Raw genomic sequence first — 17,434 nt, forward strand, 5'->3', positions numbered from 1 at the left:
CCACCCCATCTCAACTGTAATAAAGGGAGCCATTGAAACATTAGCTAAAGTTTTATCTTTCATAACCTGACATCTTTCTCACCTCATCTCATGACTAATAGGCATTTGCAACTTAACATATCCTAAAACCAAATTCTGTTTTACACCCTAGGCTTCTTTATAGGACCACTAGTCAACCAATGTTCAGGCGAAAACTTAGGAAGAATTCTTGATTTCTTTTTCCCCCCCTCACTACCTGCCTCCACCATCTAATCCACGTATTATGGACACTGCCCCTAAATACAGCCTGAGCATGACCACTTCTCATCTGCTGCGCAGCCACCACTCTAGCCTGTGCTAGCATCAGTTCTCTTCTAATATGCTACCATAGCTTCTAAAGGACTCCCCACTTCCACTCTCCATAGTACATTCTCCATATCGTAAGTCAGAGTGATCTTTTTAAAAAATAAAAATACATCAGCCTCCTACTTAAATATCTCTAGTGGTTTCCCATTACATTAAGAATAAAATCCAATTTTCTTGCCATGGTCCTTACTCAGCCTGGTTCACTACCTTTCAGCCACACTGCCCTTCTTTTCATCCTTGAACTCACCAAATTCATTCCTAACTCAGAACCATAACATTTGCTGCATTTCTCTGCCCAAAATGCTCTTTCCTAAGATCATCTTCTGGCTGACTTCTTCTTAATATTAAAGTTTCTACTCAAATTTCACTTCCACACAGAAACCATCTCTGAACACCTTGTCTGAACAGCCTCACCTTCATCATCAGTATATTTCCTGTCACTCTGTTTGCTGTTGCTTTGTTTGGGGGATTTTTTTGTTGTTGTTATCATACCATTCACCACTAATGGAAATGATTATATTTATTTACTTATTTACTAATTTTTTATTGTTTATGCCTGAACCCTTCACTGGAATATAACCTCCATAAGAATAGGAATCTTTTTTTTTTGTCTTTCCCATCCCTGGGTTTCCAGTCCTGGAAGAATGCCTCACCCAATTAAGGTGATAAATAAATATTTATTGAATGAATGAAAAAAATCAACACCTTGGGGAACATATTCCATGATCTGCCTTTCTTATGGAGTTTGACATCCAAAATCAAAACCTCCGATAGGAATTATACCTATTCTATTTGAAGCAATAGAGATTTTTAAAGATTAACATTTGAAACAAACTCCTTAGTGATCTCTCCCAAATTATGTTTCCAATGTCACCTCACTAATTTCATTAGTTTCTGTTTTGTGGCCTTCTAGATATTTTTTATTGAAAGAGGCAATATCGATTCTACATTTTTCAAATAACTTGTAGATAGAACCAATTTAAAATTTCCACAAATTCATGATAAGAAGAGTTGAAGTTTTTTCCTCATGGCTCCTAAAACAGTCCTAAGAGATATTTAAGATAAATAAGCATAAACTTACTTATACAATCTGAAGCCACTTGAGCTATATAATTCTTTTCCATCTCCAATAAACTATAGATTATTACTGTAACACCAGCTGAAATAATGGAGAAATAACTATTTTCAAAGAAGTCCAGGAAATTCATCACTAATTATGAGAATAACAAGAGACAGATTAAATGAAATATTTATTATATTGGCACTCAAGGAAGAAATGTAAGTAAAGATTATCTATCTCTTGTTTTCATTTATGTTTACACTCCAGCTTCATTCTTCTGTCTCATTGAGGCCCATCTTTTTCCACATGGTCAAAAACATAGCTGCCCAAAACTCTGGAGCTTTATTTATGATAATTTTGAGCCCTTAGAGGGAAAACTCTCTTGTTTAACTGTCTAAAAGTCCCAGAAAAGAAACTCAGAACCTCCCCAACTCCCTTAGCATGACTTAGACATTCAGCTCAAAACCCACCAAATGTAGCAAGGTTGAGGAGTACTGCAGTTCGACTGGGTCTGGTTAGGTACCCGCTACTGTCCAACCAAGTACAAACAGGGGTATAAGACCAAACTATACTAATAACATATTTCCCACAGTAACCATGTGGATATTAAGCAGTTCTTAGAAAGTGGTACTAAGAGGAAAATCCTACTAGTTTATGATACTCTGATCTATACTAACCTCTGCCTTCTCTATATAAACTCTGGTACTCCAGAAAAACATGACTACTAGAAAGCATAAACTGTTACCATAACCTCAACTTTGACTAACTGTCCCCCAATATCCATTCCTTCTTTCTTCCATTCAGTAATAGAACTTTCTTGTTATTAGCAGGGCACATAGACACCAAGCTAGAGAAAACATTTTTCAGACTCCCTTGCAACTAGATATGGTATGTGACTAGGTTCTGGTCAGTGGATTATAAGTAGAAATTATATGCAAAACATCCAGTTAATGGCATTAAGCGCAAGCTGGTTACACTTCCATTTCTTCTTTTCTCCATTCCATGGGCTAGTATAAACGTTTTGTGCTGGAAAACTACCTTCTACCAGAGACACAAGGGATGACGGAGCAAAAAGAAAGATGACAGGTTCCTGAAAAATGCCATAGAGCAAAGCTGCTGAACCATCTTTGATGAATTGCCTACCTCTGGAATACTATATGAGAGAGAAAATACAGTCTATCTCTTTTGAACCATTGTATTTTTAGGTATCTGTATAATAAGTTTATTCTCTAACTAATAATGAGGATTGCCATTATAGTAAACCAAATGCTTTAGGAATGGGTGTCCCATATAAAATGTATTACACCAGATGCCACGGTTCACTAGTAACAGGGAGACCAGATTGATCCAGACTGAGCTCCAAACTGATCCACAGTGTTCAGAGGACCAGTGGGAGCACAGGTGGTCAGCTCTACCCAATGTCTGCATTGCAGTCATTGAAGAGTTTGCAGTACTGAGTCCAGTGGGATCAGCTGTTAACACAGGCAATCTTACAGACACTTTAGAAGCAATTATTACCATTCATGAGATCAAACAAATTAAGCTCAGTTGAATGACCACTTTGAATACTTGTAGTTTCCATTACATAATTCCTGAAACTTCCTATTTATCTTGGTCTCACTCTTATGAGATTCTATCATAGCACTATTTCTTCTGAGTTCTAAGACACTTTATTTTTTCCTCAGATAAAGGTACAAGCACTATATTCAGAGAGCCACAGTTCCTATCTCCCTATCTCCCTTATATCTGTCAAACCAATAAATGCACTACCTATAAAAAATTTTCTAGGGGCCAAAGACAGTGGGCCATCCTCTATACCAGAATTAGAAATGTGTGACAGACTTTAAGTCTAGGTGTTTGGGGCCAAATATTAATTAAATGAATTGACTCCCTGGGGATACTAACTTTCAGAAAATAATTTATTGGTAATTAACTGGTAATTTATTGGTAAAGAAAATAATTTATTGGTAATTTATTGGTAAAGAATTTTTGAGGCCTTGATCTCTCTTGGTAAAATTATCCTGGACATTTTATCAAGAACTAGACTAGGACACACATCTACTTCTCTGACATTTAAAAAACTCTCATTGAGGAAGAGATCAGCAAGATGGCAGAGTAAGAGATCTCTCCAGCCTTCGTTCCCTCCCCCCCAACACACAAAAACAACAGTTAGCTCTCTACAAACGAAAATAGCCCTGGGAGGGGCTCAAGGGTACGATTAAGAACCTATAGCGGGCTTCCCTGGTGGCGCAGTGGTTGAGAGTCTGCCTGCCAATGCAGGGGACGTGGGTTCGTGCCCCGGTCCGGGAAAATCCCACATGCCGCGGAGCGGCTGGGCCCATGAGCCATGGCCGCTGAGCCTGCGCATCCGGAGCCTGTGCTCTGCAACGGGAGAGGCCACAGCAGTGAGAGGCCCGCGTACCGCAAAAAAAAGAACGAACCTATAGCAACACAGTGGAGCAAGAAAGGAGACTAACTGGACAGAAAGGACCACCGGGTAGATGACTTGGTGGACATACTTGGAGAGAGCCAGGAACACAGAAGGGTGGGGACTATCAGCATCTGTCATGCAGTGGATGCTACCACCGTCCTCAGTGGCCTGCTCTCCAGAGGACATGGCAGAGTTTGCCAGGATGGCCTCCACAACAGCCATGGACACCCCACAGCTTTCACAGTCGAGGATCCCACAGGGCTCACCACAGGAGGACCCCAGCAGCCCGCTCCACAGAGGACACTGGCAGCTTTCTCCATGAGGCTATCAAGAGCCATCTCCACCCAAATAAGAAGATGCTGCTGCACCCCACCCAGAAAGAGCTGCTACCGTTCCGGCCAAAGACCAGGGCTGCCCCTCCACCCCAAACGTTGCATATGCCCCAGACCCCAGAGCCAGAGCTGCTCCATGGGCACCCAGTCACCAATCCTGTGTGCTGCCCAGAGCCTTAGACCCTGGATCCACTGTTGCTCAGCAAGCACATGCTTTCCAGGCCTTGCCTCCATGGGTGCTCCACGTGTGCCCATGCCTGAGACAGCAGGAAAAGCCTACAGGTAATATCATACAGCTAACACTATACTTATCTAACTAAGTGTAATAGTAAGCGTTCTCCATCTAAGAGAACATCGCTAAATCACAACAACGTTTTACTAATTTCTTACTACTTGCATTCAATATTGACCCTATACAGTGGAGTAAGGAAATAAAAAGAAGTAAATAACATACAAACTGGAAAATAAAAAGTAAAACATTCTTTATTCTCGGAAGACATGATTGTGTGTGTGTGTGTGTAGAAAATCCAAGAAAGTCAACAAAAAACACTAGTAGAGCCAGTGTGGTAGGTATTGTGGGTCATTATCAAATTCCAGTGATCTCTGCGAAATATAGCGTTTTAGACAAAAAAGTATACAGTCAGTTTGCTTCTAGCAGTAAATTTCATATCATCTTTGTCAGCATTTGTATAGGAAGAAATAACTCGGAAAGCGCTAGATGTTTGATTAGTTACCAGGCAATATACAAAATGTGCTGTAAATTTTTTTCTTATGATGATTCATTCTGAGCAAGTACTCTGAATTCTTATTATATAATATTTTTTCCATTTAACAATTGTTCATCTACATCATAGTATAATTCTCTATTCTGTGATGACCAATTAGAATAAGATTTCTCTATATTTAGTAGGCATCATTATGACTTACTATATTAGATCACAGATAAGGGCTCAAGATACAAAAATCGATTGTATTTCTACATATTAGCAACAAACAATTGGAAAACCAATCTTCATAAAAACAACACTTTTTACAATAGTACCAAAACCTAAAATGTAGTTAGGATTAATATAAAATAAAGATATTAAAAATATGTTCATTAAACTACAAAACGCTGCTTAAAGCATCATGGGTTGCAAAACACAATATTGTTAAGATATTAATAATCCAGAATTCATCTATAAATCTGACACAACCTCAATCAAAATTCTAGGAGGCAATTTTTTTTTAGAAATTGGCAAGCTGATGTTAAAATTTATATGGAGATGTAAAGGACTCAGAAAATCCAAAGCAGTATTGAAAAAGAATAAATGAAATTGAATGACTTATATTACCTAATATATAAAGGTTTACTACAAACTACAGTAATCAATAGCATAAGGATAAACAGATTGATGTAGAATAAATCTAGAAATGGAACTATATTATATTATCAACTGATTTTAAACAGAGATAGCAAATCAATGGAATGAAAAAATAATAATCTTTCCAAGAAATAATGATTTAAAAGAAAAGTTAGGTTCAAGGTGAAGATGGTGGAATAGGAGGAACTGGAGCTCACCTCTCCTCACAAATATATCAAGAATACATCTACAAATGGAACAATTCACACAAAGCACCTGCTGAACACTAGCAGAGGACCTCAGACACCCAAAAGGACAAGAAAAGATCCCCGCATAACCAGGTAGGATGAAAGAGAGAAAAGGAAGAAAAAGAAAAGAGGAAACAGGATGGGACCTGCTCTGCTGGGAGGAGTTGAAGGAGAGGAGAACTGGAGAAGCCCCCTCACTGGCAGGGCAATTAGCTGAGATAGAAGGGGAGCTGCGAGGGCTATCAGAGGAAAGTGCAGCAACCAGTCTGTGGCAGGCAAGACACAGAGAGATTTACACAGATGGTCCATGCCACAGCCTGCAAGCACCCAGGGTGAAACGGGTGTCTGCCAGTGCCGGAACATGGGGTTTGGAGAGCAGACCCAGGGAGAGGAGGGCTGTTGGCTGCTCGGAGACAGCCTGAGGGGACAGAAGTGAGGAGCTCTGCAACTGGGAATGCTCTTGGAAGAAGCCTGGACCACCACAGAAGTGAGGAGCCACTGTTGAGTGATGCATGAAGGGCGGGTCTGCCATCACAGCCTCTCTCCCCACACGCCAGCCCATGCCACCACAGGCACTAGGAGGGGCTCCAACCAGAGTGAGCATGCGTGCCCCAGTTGTTTCCACCTTATCCCCCTCCCACCTGAGTGAGCACGCATGCCACAGTCAGTCGCTGCCCCACCCCCTCCCACCGAAACAGGCCAGCATGCCCCCAGTTGCTGCCTTCGCTCCCACTCGCCTGGGCAGTGGGCAGATGCCTGAGGTAGCCCACATGCAGAGGTGGGGCTGAAACCAAAGCTGAGCCCCAGGGGCTGTGCAACTAAGAAGAACTGAAATCTCTCCTTGCAGCTGCACAAGCCACAGATTAACCACCACGATCAGCTTGGTAAACCCAGCACCTATAGAACATCTGAAGGGACAATGAGTGCTCCCACAGCTGAGACGGATCCAGCTTTAGCAGCTGTGGACTTTGTGGGCACGTACACGCAGGAGCTGGGCCAGGTCAAAGTCTGAGCTGCCTCCACAGTGCCCACAGCGGGTCCAAAGACCTACCTAGAGGTCTTGGAGTGTCTCCTGGGGAGGCGGAGGTTGGCTGTAGCTCACCATGTAGGCAAGGACACTGGTATCAGAGGCCCCAGAGAATTTTGTTGTTGTTGTTTTATTTCTTTTTTTTTTTAATTTTCTGGGGTATTTTTTGTTTGGGGGGTTTTGTTTTGTTGTTGTTGTTTGTTTTCTTAGTTTATTATTTATTGTTTGTTTTGGTGTTTTTGTTTGGTTGTTTTCTTGGTTTTTTTTTTTGTTTTCACTGGGGATTTTTTTTGGATTGTTTTTATTGTTTTTCTTGGGTTTTGTTTCTCTGTTTTATTTTGTTTATTTGGTTGCACAGCACAGCTTTCAGGATTTTGGTTCTCCAAACAGGGATCAAACCCAAGCCCCCAGGGGGGAAGCACCCACTTATGGCTGCAGGACTGCCCAGGAATATTAATTGGCATGACCTCTCCTGGAGATCCCCATCTTGGCACCAAGACCCAGCCCCACCCAACAGCCTGCAAGCTCCAGTGCTAGAACTACTCAGGCCAAACAACCAGCAAGACAGGAATACAGCCCCCCCATCAGCAGACAGGCTGTCTAAAGTCGTACTAAGCTCCTGGACACCCCAAAACACACCCCTGGACAAGGACCTGCCCACCAGAGGGACAAGACCCAGCTCCACCCACCAGAGAACAGGCACCAGCCCCTCCCATCAGGAAGCCTACACAAGCCCCTGGACCAACCTCCACCACCAGGGGGCAGACACCAGAAGCAAGAGGAGCTACGATCCTGCAGCCTGTAGAAAGGAGACTTCCAACACAGTAAGTTAGATAAAATGAGATGACAGAGAAATATGTTGCAGATGAAGAAGTAAGGTAAAAGCCTCTCCTAAATGAAGAGGAAATAGGCAATCTAGCAGAAAAAGAAGTCAGAATAATGATAGTAAAGATGATCCAAGATCTCGGAAAAAGAACGGAGGCACGGGTCGAGAAGATACAAGAAATGCTTAACAAGGACCTAGAAGAACTAAAGAACAAACAAACAGTGGTGAACAATACAATAACTTAAATGAAAAATACACTAGAAGGAATCAATAACAAAATTACTGAGGCAGAAGTACAGATAAGTGAGCTGGAAGATAGAATGGTGGAAATCACTGCCACAGAACAGAATAAAGAAAAAACAATTAAAAGAAATAAGGACAATCTCAGAGACCTCTGGGACAACATTAATTGCACGAACATTCAAATTATAGGGGTCCCAGAAGAAGAGGAGAAAGAGAAAGGGACTGACAAAATATTTGAAGAGATTACAGTTGAAAACTTCCCTAACATGGGAAAGGAAATAGTCACCCAAGTCCAGGAAGTGCAGAGTCCCACACAGGATAAACCCAAGGAGAAACACGTCAAGACACATATTAATCAAACTAACAAAAATTAAATACAAAGAAAAAAATATTAAAAGCAGCAAGGGAAAAGCAACAGATAGCATACAAGGGAATCCCCATAAGGTTATCAGCTGATTTTTCAGCTGATAACCTGCAGGCCAAAAGGGAGTGGCATGATATCTTTAAAGTGATGAAAGGGAAAAATCTTACAACGAAGAATACTCTATGTAGCAAGGCTCTCATTAGATTTGATGGAGAAATCAAAAGCTTTGCAAACAAGCAAAAGCTAAGAGAATTCAGCACCATCAAACCAGCTTAACAACAAATGCTAAAGGAACTTCTCTAAGTGGGAACACAAGAGAAAAGAACAAAAGAGGAAGGGAAGAAAAGAGACCGACAAAAACAAACACAAAACAATTAAGAAAATGGCAATAAAAACATATATATTGATAATTACCTTAAATGTAAATGAATTAAACGCTACAACCAAAAGACACAGACTGGCTGAATAAATACAAAAACAAGACCCATATATATGCTGTCTACCAGAGAGCCATTTCAGACCTAGGGACACACACAGACTGAAAGTGCGGGGCAAATGGAAATAAAAAGAAAGCTGGACTAGCAGTACTCATATCAGACAAAATAGACTTTAAAATAAAAACTATTACAAGAGACAAGGAAGGACACTACATAATGATCAAGGTATCAATTGAAGAAGATGTAACAGTTGTAAATACAGATGCACCTAACATGCACCTCAATATATAAGGCAAATGTTAAGCCATAAAAGGGAAAATCGACAGTAACACAATAATTATGGGGGACTTTAACATCGCACTTACACCGAAGGACAGATCATCCAGACAGAATATTAATAAGAAAACACAAGCCTTAAATGAAACATTAGTTCAGAGAGATTAACTGATATTTACAGGACATTCCATTGAAAGCAGCAGTATACACTTTCTTCTCAAGTGCACATGAACATTCTCCAGGATAAATCAGATCTTGAGTCACAAATCAAGCCTTGGTAAATTTAAGAAAATTGAAATAATATCAAGTATGCTTCCTGACCACAATGCTATGAGATTAGAGATTAAATACAGGAAAAGAAATTATAAAAACCACAAACACATGGAGGCTAAACAATGTTACTAAGCAATCGATGGACCACTGAAGAAATCAAAGAGGAAATCTAAAAATACCTAGAGACAACAAAAACACGACCATCCAAAACCTATGGAAGGCAGCAAAAGCACTTCTAAGAAGGAATTTTACAGCAATACAATCTCACCTCAAGAAACAAGAAAAATCTCAAATAAACAACCTAACCTTATACCTAAAGCAGCTAGATAAAGAAGAAGAAACAAAACCCAAAGTTAGTAGAAGGAAAGAAATCATAAATATCAGAGCAGAAATAAACGAAATAGAGACAAAAAAAACCCAATAGCAAAGACCAATGAAACTGAAAGCTGGTTCTTTGAAAAGGTAAGCAAAATTGATAAGCCTTTAGCCAGACTCATAAAGAAAAAGGGGAGAGGACTCAAGTCAATGAAATGAAAAATGAAAAAGGAGAAGTCGTACACCACAGAATACAAAGGATCATAAGAGACTACTACAAGCAACTAACCATACCCCAATAAAATGGACAACCTAGAAGAAATGGACAAATTCTTAGAAAGATACAACCTTCCAAGATTGAACCAGGAAGAAATAAAAAATATGAACAGACTAACCACAAGTACTGAAATTGAAACTGTGATTAAAAATCTTCCAACAGGCCTTCTAAATACGTCCTTCCACTCACTTCTTCCTCTTTTCTCTTGTCTGCCATCCTATGTGTGGTTGAATTTGCTCCTCGCCATGTCTTCTCACAAGACTTTCAGGATCAAGCGATTCCTGGCCAAAAACGAAAGCAGAATCGTCCCATTCCCCAATGGATTCGAATAAAAACTGGTAATAAAATCAGATACAACTCCAAGAGAAGACACTGGAGAAGAACTAAGCTGGGTCTATAAGGAACCGCACGTGAAGTGTCACACATTTATGTGATCAAGGTCAATTGCATCTTAACGTATCAGAACATCACTAGTGTCTGGAACAGCAGCCTGTGTTTGATGGGAAAAATGGAATGGCTCTCTCCTCATTTCTTGATCTTTCCTCACCACTGCTCACTGTGTAGCTCAGTAATAAATATGTGAAACCTTTCGTTGGAAAAAAAAAAAATCTTCCGACAAAAAAAAGGCAAGGACCAGATGACTTCACAGGAAAATTCTATCAAACATTTAGAGAAGAGTTAACACCTACCCTTCTGAAACTCTTCCAAAAAATTACATAGGAAGGAACACTGCCAAGCTCATTGTACGAGGCCACTATCATCCTGATACCAAAACCAGACAAAGATATCACAAAAAAAGAAAATTACAGACCCATATCACTGATGAACATAGACACAAAAATCCTCAACAAAATACTAGCAAACAGAATCCAACAACACATTAAAAGGATCATACACCATGATCAAGTGGAATTTACCCTAGGGATGAAAGGATTTTTCAATATCCGCAAATCAATCAATGTGATACACCACATCAACAAATTGAAGAATAAAAACCATATGATCATCTCAATAGATGCAGAAAGAACTTTTGACAAAATTCAACAGTGATTTATGATAAAAAAAGAAAAAACTCCAGAATATGGGGAGAGAGGGGACCTACCTCAACATAATAAAGACCATATATGACAAACCCACAGCAAACATCATTCTCCATGGTGAAAAGCAGAAAGCATTTCCTCTAAGATCAGGAACAAGTCAAGGATGTCCACTCTCGCCACTTTTATTCCACATAGTTTTGGAAGTCCTAGCCTTGGCAATCAGAGAAGAAAAAGAAATAAAAGGAACACAACTTGGAAAAGAAGTAAAATTCTCACTGTTTGCAGATGACATGATAGTATACATAGAAAACCTTTAAAGATGTTACCAGAAAATTACTAGAGCTCATCAATGAATTAGGTAAAGTTGCAGGATACAAAATTAATATAAAGAAATCTGTTGCACACCTATACACTAACAACGAAAGATCAGAAGGAGAAATCAAGGAAACAATCCCATTTACTATTGCATCAAAAAGAACAAATTGCCTAGGTATAAACCTACCTAAGGAGGCAAGAGACCTGTACTCCAAAAACTATAAGATACTGATGAAAGAAATAGAATATGACACAAACAGTTGGAGAGATATATCATGTTCTTGGATTGGAAGAATCAATATTGTGAAAATGACTATACTACCCAAAGCAAGCTACAGGTTCAATGCAATCCCTGTCAAATTGCCGGTGGCATTTTTCACAGAATTAGAACAAATCATTTTACAATTTGTATGGAAACAGGAAAGACCCTGAATGGCCAAAGCAATCTTGAGAAAGAAAAACAAAGCTGGAGGAATCAGGCTCCCTGACTTCAGACTATACTACAAAGCTACAGTCATCAAAACAGTGTGGTACTGGTACAAGAACAGATATATAGATCAATAGAACAGGATAGAAAGTCCAGAAATAAATCCACACACTTATGTTCACCTAATCTACAACAAACGAGGCAAGAATATACAGTGGAGAAAAGACAGTCTCTTCAATAAGTGGTGCTGAGAAAGCTGGACAGCTACATGTAAAAGAATGAAATTAGAACACACCCAAACACCATACACAAAAATAAACTCAAAATGTATTAAAGACCTAAATGTAAGGCCGGATACTATAAAACTTTTGAGAAAAACATAGGGAGAACACTCTCTGACATAAATCGCAGAAAGATCTTTTTCAATCCACCTCCTAGAGTAAAGGAAATAAAAACAAAAATAAACAAATGGGACCTAATTAAACTTAAAAGCTTTTGCACAGCAAAGGAAATGGTAAACAAAAGTAAAAGACAACCCTCAGAATGGGAGAAAATATTTGCAAATGAAGCCACCAACAATGGATTAATCTCTAAAATATACAAACAGCTCAGGCAGCTCAATATCAGAAAAAAAAAAAACCCAATCAAAAAATGGGTGGAAGATCTAAATAGACATTTCTCCAAAGAAGACATACAGATGGTTAAAAAGCACATGAAAAGATGCTCAATATCAGTAATTATTATAGATATACAAATCAAAACTACAATGAGGTATCACCACACACAGGTCAAAATGGCCATCATCAAAAATCTACAAACAATAAGCGCTGGAGAGGGTCTGGAGAAAAGGGAACCCTCTTACACTGTTGGTGGGAATGAAAACTGGTACAGCCACTATGGAGAACAGTATGGAGGTTCCTTAAAAAACTGAAAATAGAGCTACCATATGATCCAGCAATACCAGTCCTGGGCATATATCTGGAGAAAACCATAATTCAAAAAGATACATGCACCCCAATGTTCACTGCAGCATACTATTCACAATAGCCAATAACCAGGACATGGAAGCAACCTAAATGTCCATCAACAGAAGAATGGATAAAGAAGATGTGGTACATATATACAATGGAATATTACTCAGCCATAAAAAAGAACAAAATAATGTCATTTCCAGCAACAAAGGTGGACCTAGAGATTGTCATACTGAGTGAAGTGGGTCAGACACAGAAAGACAAATGTTGTATGATATCACTTATATATGGAAGAGGTTACAAATGAATTTATCTACAAAACAGAAATAGAGTTACAGATGTAGAAAATAAACTTATGGTTTCCAGGGGGTAAGGGGCAGGGGAGGGATAAACTGGAAGATTGGGACAGACATATACACACTACTATATATAAAGTAGATAACTAATAAGGACCTACTGAATAGCACAAGGAACTCTACTCCACACTCTGTAATAGCACATATGGGAAAAGAATCTAAAAAAGAGTAGATATACATATACGTATAACAGATTCACTCTACAGTACACGTGAAACTAACAGAATGCTGTAAATCAACTACACTCCAATAAAAATTTTTGAAAAGTTTAAATAAATAAAAATAAAAGTTAAATCAAAACCTCAGAGAAAAACAGGAAAATATGTGGATGACTTTGGAGTAGGCAAATACTTCTTAGAAAAACTATAGAAAAAATCTGATGAACTAAACCTCTTCAAAATTAAAGTTTTCTTATCAAAAATCACCATTAAAAATGTACATGGGAAACTGCATATTGGGGAAAAAATACAATACTTATATCTTAAAATGCATTTAAATATAGAATGTATAAATTACACATATAAATAATAAAAAGGCAAAAACCCAATTAAAAATGGGCAAGGATGTGAACGAACACTACAAACGGAAAATATATATATTCCATATATCATATATGTAGTCAATAAGCACCAAATAATGTGCTCAACATCTTTGATATCAATCATGATAGAAATGCAAACTAAAGCCAGAATCAACTACCATTTTACAACCAATACAATGACTAAAATTAAAAAGACTCACAACATCAAATGTCACCAAGAACATGGAGCAACTGAAGTTCTCATGTTGCTGGTAGAGATAAGAAGTAGTATAATGACTTTAGAAAACAGTGAGCAGGTTTCTCATAAAATTAAGCATACAGCTACTCTTAAGACAGCAGTTCCACTCCAAAATCTTTACTCAGAAGAAACAGAAACATATATTTACAAAAAGACTTATATATGAAGCCTCATAACACCTCTATTCATAATAGAAAAAAAACCTAGAAACAATCCAAATGTCCATAAATATGAGAATGTAAAAACCATCTGTAGAATACTCATATGATGAAATACTTCATTTATATGACGTTCAAGAACAGGTAAAATTAACATATGATAATAGGAAAGATAATCATTATTGCCTTAAAGGAACTGACTGAAAAGAGATAGAAAGGAACTTACTGAGCTGACGAAAATTTTCTACTCTTTAATTGAAATGAGAATTACATCAAAATATACACTTCAGATCTATGAAGTTCACTTTACATAATTATATCCCAATTTTTAGAAGTTCATGGTTAATGCTGCTAGTAGAAATATGATATCTGAAAGGTAAATCCATATCCGCATTATGTCTCTATTCCAATGAGAGGAAATTGCTGCCCTTTATGTGCTGGGAAAGATCTAATGTCATCAAGTTGGCACAGTGGCTGGCCAGTCTGTCACAGCATTGTGCTATATCAGAATCTGAATTTTGGCCCATTGCTGTTGACTTAGCTCATGGTTGTTAACCAAGCAACAAAAGTAATCAGATGATCTTGCTGAGGGAAATTCTATTTTTGAACCCACACATTATCTCCATCCCTGCAGCCATAAACTCTTTGTACATGGATTCGCTATGAAAGTACTAGGGTACCTGGGACAAAATGCTAGCATTCACAGGACAGATAATGTTATTTATCTGATTATACATAGCCTCCTCTATGTGGCATGCCCTGTGTTGAACTTTACATGCAACACAAATATCTTCACATTCCCTGCTCTACCTGACAGGCACAACCACATACACCTTCTCCAGAACTTCTTGTTATCAATTTTTTAATATTATTTTTTCAAGTCCTAATTAACTGCACATGATGAGTCACTGTCAAATATCAATACTGCCTCTGAATTTCTCTCTTTTGGACAAAGTAGGAAACCACATACACGGCTAGAATTCTACACAATAAGAGAATTTTCCTACATCATTTTTCAAAAACACCTCTGAGAGAGGTTATAATTATGCAGAGGGAATCCACTTCCAAATGGTGTCAAATACTGAGCAGACTCATCTGCACCAGGCCTTAATTTTTTCTTCCTCCAGCAACTAGTTATAGTAAACTTCCCATAAAGCCACAGAAACGCATTGAGACTCTCAGATGATTCAAGAGAGGGGTTCTCAAACTAATATTTGACAAGAATTAGCCAAGTTGCTAAGAGAGTAGATCTTAAATGTTCTCACCATGAAAAAGAAATGGTAATTATGTGACATAACGGACGTTCAGCTAACACTGTGGAGGTAATGACCCTGAAATATATAAAAGTACCAAATCAATACGCTGTACAACTAAAACTTACACAATGTTATGTGCCAATTGTATCTCAATAAAGCAGGTGGTTGAGGAGACTTAAACTTACCTGAAACTACAAATCTACTAGAAGAAAACATAGGGAGAAAGCTCTTGGACACTAAACTGGACAAAAATAGATAAGTGGGACTGCATAAAACTAAAAAACTTCTCAGCAAAGGAAACAATCAACAAAGCAAAAATGAAACCTACAGAATGGGAGAAAATATTAGTAAACCATATATGTGATAAGGGATTAATCTCCAAAATATATGTTACTCATACAGCTCAATAAAAAAGACAAATAATGAGATCTAAAAACAGCACAGGAGGGGCTTCCCTAGTGGTGCAGTGGTTGAGAGTCCGCCTGCCGATGCACGGGACACGGGTTCGTGCCCCGGTCCGGGAAGATCCCACGTGCCGCGGAGCGGCTAGGCCTGTGAGCCATGGCCGCTGAGCTTGCGCGTCCGGAGCCTGTGCTCCGCAACGGGAGAGGCCACAGCGGTGAGAGGCCTGCGTACCGCAAAATAAATAAATAGATAAATAAATAAAAATAAAAATAGCACAGGACCTAAATGGACATTTCTTGAAATAAAAGACATACAAATGACCATCAGATATGTGAAAAGGAGCTCAACATCACTAATCATCAGGGAAATGAAAATCAAAACCACAACTCACAGCTTTTAGGATAGCTGTTATCAAAAAGAAAAAGATAATAAGTATTAACAAGGATGTGGAGAAAAGGAAACTTTTATATACTGTTGGTGGGAATGAAAATTGGTACAGCCATTATGGAAAACAGTAGACAGCCTTCTCAAAAATTTAAATGCACTACCTTATGATCCAGTAAGCCTATTCCTGGGTATGCATATGCAATGAATATGTTAAGTAGATGACTGTGGCAACTACTTCACAACGTATATGTATATCAAAACATTACGTTGTACACCTTAAACATATTTTTCTCATTTATACCTTAATAAGCTCAAAAAAATAAAAATAGTTAAACAGAATAAAGAATTTAAATATATATAATTGTCCATTGTCTTGGTAATGTTAATAAAAATACTGAGCACCAACTACATAGATGTTACAATACAATACCTTTTCCATATATGCTCTCACAACGTGCATCAAGATCTTGGCAGCCTCCATCAAAACAAAAAGCTTTTCCTCCTTTACATTTGTGTCCATTGTGTATAGTTATATCAGCCGGACAGCTTCCTGAGCTTCCATTACAAACCTCAGAAACATCACATTCAGGATGCGCAACGGGCCTACATACAGCACCTGCTTGCATAAGCTAATAGAAATTAAAACATAAAAATTAAAGCATTATATATAAGGTTGTTGTGTTCATCAATATTTATTTTAAAATTGCTCTAATTCTATTTATAGTTTGATGATGTACTTATTCATTAATGTCTCTTACTATCTTCTTGTTATAAAGCATTATGATAATCATATTGAAAAAAATTGAATGTTATCAACCAAAACAGGAGATAAGACACATGTACAAGGAAAAGGATAACACAAATATGATATAATGAGAGCCCAAGTTTTGTTTGTGCTTTGGTAGAAGGGAGGAAAAGTAGCTTTTACCTTGGGATAATTATTCCTTTGGGGCAAAAATTATGAAATTTAGATAATTTCCAAATAAAATATACTTATTCAAACCATAGTTTTTAAGTATGGAATATCTGTAATTCTATGAAAATGTGAAACCTAAATAACTGAGAATGAACAGTGGGAAACCAAAGAGTGATTAAAAGAGGCAGATCGACTACTGAAGTCTTAGAAAAGAAGGAACCCAATTGTAATTTTTCTCCTGAATTATCCTATGGTTAATTAACACTTTCATGTATACTATTCTGAAATTTTATATAAAGAATCTTAACTGGGCATTTATCTCATACTTCTTAATTGATGACTTCCAGTTCACACTAAAAAGATTATGGAGGTAAGAATTAACCACAATAAGATTCTAGGAGAAAAATAACATAAAACCACATCAGTCAAAGGATAGTGAAGAACACAGAACAGTGGCAGATTGTTCAATAGAGGGGTTCTCATGTGACGAATCTGTCACATATATGTTGGAAGAGCTGAAAAGTAAAACAGGGGACAGGAATCAACATCTTCACCATATAAGCTAAAATGTGACATTTAAGTCAAATGATCTTTGTATAACAAATTCATAGTTTAAATTTTGTGCTA

General features: G+C 38.0%; 1 protein-coding gene and 1 pseudogene across 1 annotated transcript in view; one reads left to right on the forward strand and one right to left on the reverse strand.

The window, feature by feature from the left end:
- Window positions 1-17,434, reverse strand: part of LOC114897703 (disintegrin and metalloproteinase domain-containing protein 32-like) — a 174,416-nt gene that overhangs the window by 59,416 nt on the left and 97,566 nt on the right. The window contains exon 14 of the mRNA XM_029226723.1: window positions 16,322-16,520. Coding sequence (XP_029082556.1) covers window positions 16,322-16,520 — 199 coding nt within the window. The remainder of the gene's footprint in view (window positions 1-16,321; window positions 16,521-17,434) is intronic.
- On the forward strand, window positions 10,043-10,197 carry LOC114897704 (annotated as a pseudogene).

This window comes from Monodon monoceros, unplaced genomic scaffold, assembly GCF_005190385.1.
Source record: "Monodon monoceros isolate NGI ecotype Baffin Bay Population unplaced genomic scaffold, NGI_Narwhal_1 Super_Scaffold_17, whole genome shotgun sequence".
NCBI lineage: Eukaryota > Metazoa > Chordata > Mammalia > Artiodactyla > Monodontidae > Monodon > Monodon monoceros.